General features: G+C 48.1%; 1 protein-coding gene across 4 annotated transcripts; it reads right to left on the bottom strand.

The window, feature by feature from the left end:
• Positions 1 to 6946: 6946 nt before the first annotated feature.
• Positions 6947 to 10039, bottom strand: LOC113946274 (acrosin-like). Of its 4 annotated transcripts, none has more exons than XM_027641339.1 (6): positions 9848 to 10039; positions 9357 to 9587; positions 8799 to 9064; positions 8374 to 8519; positions 7660 to 7905; positions 6947 to 7629 (listed from the first exon to the last, which is right to left on the bottom strand). In XM_027641339.1, the coding sequence occupies exons 1-6, from the start codon at positions 9931 to 9933 to the stop codon at positions 7141 to 7143; spliced, it is 1464 nt and encodes a 487-aa protein (XP_027497140.1). In that variant the 5' UTR covers positions 9934 to 10039; the 3' UTR covers positions 6947 to 7140. The 4 variants fall into 4 exon arrangements, with proteins under 4 accessions (XP_027497140.1, XP_027497142.1, XP_027497141.1 ...); XM_027641341.1 differs by having other exon boundaries at positions 6947 to 7316; positions 7617 to 7905; positions 9848 to 10038; XM_027641340.1 differs by having other exon boundaries at positions 6947 to 7296; positions 7507 to 7905; positions 9848 to 10038.
• Between the last annotated feature and the right edge of the window lie 282 nt (positions 10040 to 10321).

The raw sequence follows: 10321 nt of genomic DNA on the forward strand, positions 1-10321 counted from the left end.
TGCAAAGGATGTATGTACAACATTTGTGTAGAAAAATCTCTTTGGCTGAAAGGGTACATAGCTACAGAGGAGGCAGAGAGGATCCCTTAGCCTCCAGGATATGTAGATGTTGCACTTAGGGACAAGGTTTAGTGGTGGACTTGGCAGTGTTAGGTTTACAGTTGAACTTGATGATCTTAAAGATCTTTTCCAACCTAAATGATTCCATGATATGCTTATTCAGCTTTTTCAATTGGTTTTGTCCCCCTACCAGGAGCACTAGAAACCTCCTTTCTCCAAAATGAAAGCTGAAGTCACCCATGAGTTCATCAGGTTAATAAACCTCTGCAACAACATGAGGCTTGCCATGATTCAGTGCCTGCTGGTGGCACTGAGGTTTGTACAAGTTCACAGGCCAGCCCAGCTGCCCCAGTGGGGTGCATGGGGAGGGTGGTGGGTGTGTGCTCCAAGGGCGCAGTCCTGCCTGCACCTGGAAGTGAATAAGATCCCTTAACGGTGGTTTAATCTCCAGTTCGGCTAACCGAGCTGTTGCTGAAATATAACTACCCTATAACAGCACAAAGGCATATAGATGCTCGCAATGGTGTGATTTGACTGACAGGGATGCGGATGCTGCTGAAGAAGTTTGCGTGCTGTGCAGCTGAGCCCTGTGGAAATGAACCCTCTAGTGGACACTTGGAAAATTAACCGGTGGTGTTGCTTGGCAGTGCGGGAAGCCTAACGAGGGAATGAATGAAAAAGTTGCACAATACTGGGAGGGAAAAAAGAGAAAACAATGAAAGAGACAGCCATATTTTCTTAAACTTTCCAACTGCAATAAGATTTTGAGGTAGTTTTTAGGAGAAGTGATAAACATCAACAAAATGCTCATTCAGTGACTTTGCAAAACTCTTTAAACCAGTACTGTTTAGATTTTTTTCATTGAAATAATGAGATTGTTTTTTACATGTTATCATCTCCTTGGGAGATACTTATGCATTTAATCCCCTTGTAAGAGAAAAAGAATTAGTTATTTATGAAGTACCTTCTGAATGATCAGGGGAAAAAATCAAAACTCTTGTGATTTCTTCCTCAAGGAGAAGGCATATGCACTGAAGCCTCTGTGTGTTCTGCCTGGGCATGGAAATGTGTGAAGTACCTAGGCAGTGTCTGATGGAGGTCTGAGGTGTCTGTTGCCTTTAGCTGCCTTGAAGAAATAATTTGTAATGAACACTTTCTTGTTGCTGTTACTGTGAAAAACCTTTGCAGAGTAGGCTGTGGCAGCCCTGCAACAAGCTCCTCTCCATGTGACCTGGTGGTCTATCACTCTACGCTTTCCTGTAGGATCAGTGTTGTAACCCTGTGTTGCATTAAGTGTTCCCTTGTGCAAGTACGAATCTGACAACTTTTGAATAAACCTTCAGGTGACCCTATGCCACCACTGGATCATAGCTCCAGTTGCTGGACTATATCATGTCTCACTGGAAGAAGGGACAGTAACTATGGTGGTAGTGGATCAAGGGTTGGACTTGATGATCTCAGAGGTCCTTTCCAACCCGGCTGATTCTATGATTCTATGAATCTATGATTCTATGATTCTATGACAGCTGTAGACAGGAGTGACACTACTGAAATCTGGTTCCTTTGGGGTTTGTGCTCTACCTCCTTTCAAGCCTTCCCATGTCTTACTTTAGTGCTTCCCTTTCCAGGTTCTCCATCACATGGCTGCTCTGTGCCTTCCACTCAGTGGGGTGTCCTGAGCAAACAGTGGAGCCTGCTCTGCCAGGTGAGCCACAAAACCCACACCTTTCCTGACCCGATGCAAGTTCCAGTCTCAACCCATTGGGGTGCCTGGCCAAGGGCAGACCTCTTCAGCTGTACTTCTCTGAGACACGCAGCCACATCACCAACAGCTCTTTTCAAGGTGAAAGTTTCAAATGTTTTTATTTTCAAACGTGTCTGTTTTCATACTTTTCTTGAGATGCGAGAAGGCAGGGTCAGGCAGACAGTGCCAATTTCATTCCTTTGTGTGTGGCTACACAGAAGGTCTGTGCCAATAAGTTGTGCCACTCATGAACCTTGTCCATGCTGCTGCTCTGTGAAGCTTTGGTAGAGACTGTGAGACTAAATCTGTATTATTTGGGGGATAAAATAGCAATGCTCTTTCTTTTATATTCCCAAAATATAAGTTTTAGATGAAAACTAGTGTGTATTGGAGACAGAAAGATAGAAAAAATGAAAGACATGGGGGCAGAAAAGAAAGATGGCATCTTGAGGCTCAGTGGTGACTTGGTGCCGCTACACAGTCTTGTGTGCCCTGAAATTATAAAGCAGTTTCAAATAGGGAGAGGAATAACATGGTTTTAGGTAACAGTGGAACTGGTTCTACCCTTGTGGGTAGAATGGAGAATTCCACTCTTACGCATTGCTTATTAAATGCTTCAGAATAGAGATGTTCTAAGCTTTGACAACTGTTGTAACTTCCCTTGATGTCACATGCGAAGTTAATATCTTGTGGCATTTTTAGTTTGGTTTAAATTGTACCTGAGCTAAGGAGTTTGTCATGTTTGTGGTTTGCTTCACAGTATTATGAAGTCATCAAAATGTATGGAACCAACTCTTTGTGAGTATTAATCACAGAATGTTTGGATTGGTTATGAAAACTACAATTGCATAAAGATACAAGTCTCTGTGGAAAAATACTTTGAAAAGAACTACTGAAGTATTCCATCAAGCTTATACTTCAACACACTGGTAAAACTCATGAGTACAGTTACAGTGAGTGACACTCGTGAAGTTCCTCACTTATTTTTGTAGAGGGGATTTTTTTTAGAGTTGGGATTTTTTTCCTCTCCTAGTCTGTAGATTTTCCCAACGTACAGTGGAAACAAAGGGCTTCTCATGACTCTTTTAACTGTACTTCATGGGAATTATTTTTCCAGAGATTGTGCTGAATTCATCTGCTCATAGAAATCCTGTAAAGAATACTCCATGTCACAGACAGCAAAACAATGTGAGTTCAGGCAGCAGTGAGTCTTACATCTGGGCAGAATCACAGCTGACCTCTCTATCTCTGGTCAGGGGCATCTTGCAGTGATTCTTTGAAGTAGAACATAGCTTGCAGGTAGAGCATGTTGTTGGTTTTGTCCTTCACTGTGTGTGGACACCTTATCGTTGCATGTGGTTGTTCCATTAATAAATGTGGAAGTTTAGCAGCAACCTTTTACTGGAAAGAACTGGATCAGATTCTTACAGAATTCATTTGCGAAATTGGTTCTGTATTTGGGACTCAAACTCAGGTAAATTAAAACCTAGTGCCCCATCTGGGACAGGTAAAGGAAATATCAGTAAAGTCTGCAATGCACTGCCTGCTTATCTGAAGATTTCTAAAAGTTGACTTCCATACAATCTGTTTTTGCAAACTTCAGTGGCCTTCTAGTACCTGAAGGGAGCCTATGAGAAAGATGGACAAGAGCACGTAGTGACAAGACAAGGGAAAATGGCTTTAAACTGAAAGAGAGTAGTTTTAGATTAAGTATGAGGAAAAAAGTCTTTACTGTGAGGGTGGTGAGGCACTGGAACAGGTTTTCAAGAGAAGTTGTGGATGCCCCATCCCTGGAAGTGTTCAAGGCCAGGTTGGGTGGGGCTCTGAGCAACGTGGTCTAGCGGAGGGTGTCCCTGACTAGGGACAGGGGATTGGAACTAGATGACCTTTGAAGTTCCTTCCAACTCAAATCACTGCAGTACTAATTGCCCTAATGTGCTATGCAGTCCTAAGCAATCAGCATTAGTACGTTAATTAATGTAATGACATGTCTGTGTTATGGAATAGGTTATATGGGCTAATGATGCCTAAACTCTGTAGCATTAAACCTGCATTATATGGGAAAACTGTGGTTTAAACAGGTTTTAAAATGGCTTTTGGTGGTGTCTTTGCAAAGACATGCTTCTTCTTCCCAGCACCCCCTTTGTTATCCATGCAGGAATGTCCTGGGAAGGTGTCCTGAGGTGTGTCCCATTGGCCTTTGTTAACCTCTTCCTGTGATTGGGTGTTCCTGCAAACCCCTTGAGACTTCTAATTGGTTACTCTGTGAATCCTCCTAAACCCTATAAATGTAACATCCCCCACAATAAAGTCTCTCTTGCCTCCTCTCCACACCCGGTGTCCTGTGACCTGTCTCCCTGCCGGCCATGGGGCCACGTGCGGGGGGGGAGGGGGAAGCACCTCTCCCCTCCAGGCTCAGGGCCTGAAAAAGCCCTGGGATACCCCTGGAGTTTCCCTTTCCCCATCCCTCAAGGCGTCGCAATGGTTCTTCAGATGGAGAAGGAACTAGAACTGGGCCAGCCCCACGCCGTGGATGGGGAAAGAAATCCAGAAAACTCTGTTTTTTGATTTTTTTGAGTTGTATATAGAGAACAGGAAGTGAAAGCAATTTATGCAATTATGTAGATCGTCTAAGAGATCTGACCTGACAGACCATGGATTTCAGGGGAGTGCTGTTATATGCCTCAAATGTACTCCTAGGCAGGCTGTTGACTCCAACAATCCAAAGAACCCATAGACCATCCCGAAATACATCACCCACAGGGTTTCCCTGATGTTGAGAGTTTTTGTTGGGTCACTGTTTTTATTTTTTTTAATTATAGGTTATACCCTGGCAGTGAACTAGGGGTACAATCTAACCTTGCAATAGGCAATTACAAAACTCTGCCTTGCTTTCTAAAATCATGTCAACAATGTGCTCATCACATGCTCCCAAGATTACCATGAAGTGGACCTGATGGGGAAATTTTTGATGCACTGGTAATGTTTTGGTTTCAAGTGAAAAAAATCCGCTTAGTTCCATATCTATCTATCTGTCTATCTATCTATCTATCTATCTATCTACCTATCTATCTACCTAATCTATAAGAATTTCTGGTAAATATTCTTATTGAACAAGACTGTTTCTTTCCAAGGTTGAGGATGAAAACCTGTAATGCATTTCTGAGTACAGGTAACAATTCAGTCTTTGAAGGTTTTATTGCACTCCGATGACCAGGATATTGCAAGAAACAGATTCAAAAACAGCAGGCTCAAGACAGGGCAGTTTGGCAGAGCAGCTCTGTAGGTAGCTGAAAGAACTCCAGGAAACAGACTCAATTTGTGCTAAGTTTTAGCTGAGTTAGGCATGACTAATAGGATTTTTTAAAAAAGCATTTTTAGAGTCTGTTGAAACCATCTATTTCCCTTGAAGGAAATCAAACATTAGCAAGTTTTTCACTAATTCTAAACTAAAGCTCATGGTGTCACATTTAGCCTGTGTGGTGTGAACCTGCCTGCTATTCACTTTGGAAACCTTTCTAGGATTTAATAATCATCAATGAATTGAACTACTTAGGTCATTAAGCATTCATCTGTTCTGCCATCTCAATGTAAAACTAGGTGCCTGCTTTTCATGTCAGCTGGGGTGAGAATGTTGGAAAGCAGGATAGAGAATTAATTGGAAAATTAGCAGAGATTGAATTTCACCTGTGTGAGCTGTAAGTGACTTGGATAGGAAGGTTGGAAGTGTGTACTGAGGGATGCAGCAACATGGAAAGTGGGTATGGGCTACAAATGCATGGGGGCAGAAGGATGTTTTGGAATGTGGTGCCTCGAGATGGAGAACAGGTGGAATTCATGCCATGGTGGTACATGGCATTATTAAGTCTTTTTTTTCTTTTTTTTTTTTTCTCCCCAGCAGCTTTGCATTTTGGTGCTAGGCATAATGCAGAGGATGACTTCCACTGAGTCCAAGTGTGATTTAGCAGATTATTGATTAAGGATATGAATGTATTGGTTTACTTGATTTAGACTTCTCAGTAGGGTCCGTACAGATAGGACAAGGAGAAATGGTTTTAAATGGAAACAGGGTAGATTCAGAGCAGATTCAGAGCAGATAAGGGAGAGATTCTTCACTGTGCGGGTGGTGAGGCACTGGAATAAGTTGCCCAAAGAAGCTGGAGGTGTCCCATCCCTGTCCGGGAGGGGTGGAGAGAAGCACCGAGCCAGGCAGGTGAGGTGCTTCCAAAGGGTGTGGGCCCAGTATCTCTGATACCCCGAGGAGGGCAAGGGCTTGGCCCAGAGCTGCCCACAGAGCACAGCTGGCAGACAGGAGGTGTCTGGGGCACAGAGGGCCATCACAGCACAGCTGAGGTCCTTTCCCTGGGGAGGAAGGACACCAGAGCTGAGGTCTGCTCTGGGGAAAGCTGGTGGGGCCCCACTGGGACAGAGTGGGGAAGGACTGGCTGGGGGGCTGGGTGGGAGGTAACGAGCCAGGAGCAGTGCTGGGGCTGGGTGCAAGCAGCTCAGCTGTGAGAGCCTTTGGCTTCCCTCAGCCCCAAAGGACCCCAAGGTTTGGTATTTGAGGTTTGCTTGTGTTTGACAGATGCCATGACTCAAGGTCTCAGTATTTCCACCTCCCTCCCCTACATTTTCCTCTTTAATTATTTTTTGTAAATTCATTCTGACACAGTTTTAGAAAACAAAGTGCATCTCAGGTTCCGGTGTGTCAAAATTGGACCATAAGAATGGAAAAATGCAAGAGCACTGACAGCCACACTGCAAAATGCAATCCCTCTTTCCGCTGGGGAAAGGGGGAAGTTGCATACAGGAGCAGTGTCAGTGGTGTAAAACAGCAACACTCTTCTCACAAATGATTAACATAGGAGGAATTTATCTTGAGTACAATGAAGCAGCAATGTCTGCTAGGAGTTTTCAACAAATACTGGAGCCTTACTAAACTTTTTTTCCTATCTGCTTCCTGGCCTTGATGTGCCAGTCTCCTCCATCCCATGGTGGCTTTGAGCACCCTTCTGTCTGTCCAGGCTTCTGGAATGAATCTGTACCTTTGTGCCCGCCTGTCTGACTTCAGGCTCATTTTGCATGTGCTGAGCATGGACGTCCTTGCTTTTCCCAAGAGACAGAATTGGACTGAAAACATGATTAACTGTGAACATAGGCAACTTTATTTCAACAACTAAGTCAACTTCAATGTTTGCCTGCATGCAGAAGAGGAGTGTAGGAAGGACAGAGTAGGCTTTTGGCACTGAGGTGGCCTTTGGATCAGCAGGCATTGCACCATCAGGAAACGGTCATGGTGTACTGCAGCTCACACTGGATCCTGTCTGTCCTGCTGCTCAAGTTGGGTTTTCCCCAAAGATCTCCTCGAAGAGATCCTTCGCCTGAGTAAAGAATTTCACCAGCTCATCGTCTGGATATGGGCAGGAGCTAACTTGGTCCGATGATGTTGGCTTTGGCTTTGGCAGTGGCTTTGGCTTCTCTGAGGCAGGTGGGTTTGTCCATGGTGGCTGTGCAGCAGTTGGTCTTGTCCATGGTAGCTGTGTGGTGGGTGGTCTCGTCCATGGTGGCTGTGCAGCGGTTGGTTTTGTCCATGGTGGTTGTGCAGCGGTTGGTCTTGTCCATGGTGGCTGTGCAGCGGTTGGTTTTGTCCATGGTGGCTGTGCAGCGGTTGGTCTTGTCCATGGTGGCTGTGCAGCGGTTGGTTTTGTCCATGGTGGCTGTGTGGCAGGTGGTCTCGTCCATGGTGGCTTTGTGGTGGGTGGTCTTGTCCATGGCGGCTGTGCAGCGGTTGGTCTCGTCCATGGTGGTTGTGTGACAGGTGGTCTTGTCCATGGTGGCTGTGCGGCAGTTGGTCTCATCCATGGATACTGAGTGGGTTGTGGGGCAGCTGGAAAAGGACCCCAAACCTGTGCTGCTAGAGAAGTCCTTCTATATGGGCTTGCAGCCATCTCAGCCAACATCCAATTGTAGAAGTACTGAGTGGAGGTGTAGATTCCAGGCTGCTTTGGTCTTGCACAGCCTCTTCCCCAGCTGGTCACTCCAACAACCCAGTAGTAGTCAGCGATGTTGTCTTTGCACATGAGAGGACCACCGCTGTCCCCCTGCAGTGGAGTAGAGAGGATTAAGGTCATGTTGGGATGTCCCAGTCAGCAATGGGGCTGTCTCCTTCTCTCCCACAGCTGAGCTGTATTCCCAGCAGAGCAAGGTGCCAGGGACGTATTCACAGCACACCAAGTGACTGTGAGTGGGTTGGGGTCCTGCAAGGTAGGGCTCTCTCTCATGTCTGCACGGTGATTCTGTATGTGCAAAGGATGGATGTTCCAGGGTTGGCATCTGGATCCAAGGCCTACCTGGATGGACTTTCTGGGCAGAGTGACAGACCAATGGGGGCACTGAGCAAGGACACATGGATGGAGAATGGGAGGGCAGCCTCAGCAGCGCTGTGGACGTGGGGCTGGGAGAATGACCGACTGGCCGGTCAAGGCCCACCCGGGGCTGTGTTTGGGCAGTGTTGACTGGGCTGCCTGTGCTGCTGGGGGCCGAGTGCCTCAACAAACACTCCTTCCTACCTGGCAGGTGTCAATGATGCCCTGTGGATAACCAGCACACACGTTGGAGCTGTGGATTTTCCCCGCATACCACTGGCTGCTGTTGCAGAGCTCGAGATCGATGAGGTGGACCTGGGCCTCCTGCAGGAGATCGCTTGTTCTTGAAGCTATGAGCACAGAAAGGAATGAGCACTCAGTAGCTCCTTGCCATTTCTCCTGCCCTGCCTGAGGCTGATTCCCATCGCTACAGCTTGGCTTGGCCTCTGGAGAGGCACTGGAGTGCTGTGTCCCTGCTGTGTGACTTTGGGCGTAAGCCAAGCTCATTTGTCCAGAGGCACCGTCCTGCAGCAGGACTCTGGCTTTGGCCTCTGCTGTCAGGAAGCCCAACCTGTCTCCCCAGGGTGCTGAGACTGCCCTCAGAGCACAAGTCCTTCTTGGAAACTCACCCCTTGCAGTGGTGGCACCCCAGCCAGCGACAAAGCAGTAGACCAGGTCTGACACTCTCAGTGTCGGGTCGGGCACACAGGCCAGCTGGATGTAGGGGCTGCACTGGACAGGATGGTCCAGTTCCAGCATGGCAATGTCATTCTTCATGTTGACTTTATTATAGTATTGGTGAAGGCGCAGTTGCTTAATGTAGCGGACTTGTGCCCCAGGGCCTGGTTGAGTCAACTGGGTGGCCCCGATCACCACGTACACCAGGCTGATGTTGCTGGAAGGCAGAAGCAGAGAAAAGGGTGAGAGGGAGCAGAGCCATGCACTGCAGCAGCCCAGCACTTGCCAGCCTTCAGTGCTATGGGGCACTGACTGCCCTAGTATGCCTTAGGCTGTGGGAATGGTGAGCTGGGGCTGCTAGGAAGCAGTGGCATGAGACCAGCCTTCTCCTGAGCCCAGTCTCTCAGCTGGGCTCACAGCAAGCAAAGGGGATGGGATTAAGACATGGTGCTGGTGACAGGGCACCTGCTGGTGTTGTGAGGATCCCCCTGTTCCCTGCTCCTCCTTACGTGACATCGTCAAAGCAGTGAGCTGCCGTGAGGACCCATTGCGGGTGGACGAGGGACCCTCCGCACAAATGCCCCGTGTCTGGTATCCACTGATGCTGGAGGCTGACGAGCCAGGGCCAGGACGCTTCGTAGGCACCTGTGCCACCCACGACACGTGTCATGCCATAGTAGTTGTATTGATAAGCACTGGCGCCGTAGTCATAACCCATGGCTCGGAGCCCGCACACCGGTCTGTAAGCAGAAAGTCATTACTGCCCTGCTCTGTGCTGCTGCTCAGGCTGAAGCTCAGCCGTCTGCCCTCCCCACCAGCAGACCCGCAGAGCCCACGGGGTATGAGTCTGTCCGTGTCAGCATCTGGCTGCTGGCAAGGAACTGAGACTCCCCCATGGCTTTTGGGAAGCCTTGGCATAGCCACAGGGGACAACAGGCCCACTCCTGCGGCCCCTCCTAAGCATTGCCCAAGCTCCCTCCCACAGTGTGGGGCCACTTACCCACAGTTGTCCCAGGTGCCGTGCGCAAGCCCGCATGTGGCCAGCAGGATGAGGAGGCAGAGCCAATTCATGGCTGCCAGAGGCATGTGTCAGCTGCAAGAAGTGAGGGCTCCTTGCACCAGCACAGCCACAGATGCAGTGCCCGCAGCAGCCGCGTTGCCCGTGAAGGCCTCGTCCCCGGGGCTGATGTCACAGCGTGGTGGGTTCTGTGTTCTGGGCACTGGGGCCTCTGGCGTGGGGATGGGGGCAGGAGCAACATAGAATCATAGAACCATAGCATGGTTTGGGCTGGAAGGGACCTTAAGGATCATCTAGTTCCAACCTCTGCTGCCTTGGGCAGGGACACCTAGAGCAGCTTGCTCCGAGCCTGGCTCAAAGGCTGTCCTTGAACACTTCCAGGGATGGGGCATCCACAGCTGCTCTGGGAAACCTCTGTCAGTGCCTCACCACCCTCATAGTCATGAATTTCTTCCT

This window comes from Corapipo altera, unplaced genomic scaffold (genome assembly GCF_003945725.1).
Source record: "Corapipo altera isolate COAL_440 unplaced genomic scaffold, ASM394572v1 48b, whole genome shotgun sequence".
NCBI lineage: Eukaryota > Metazoa > Chordata > Aves > Passeriformes > Pipridae > Corapipo > Corapipo altera.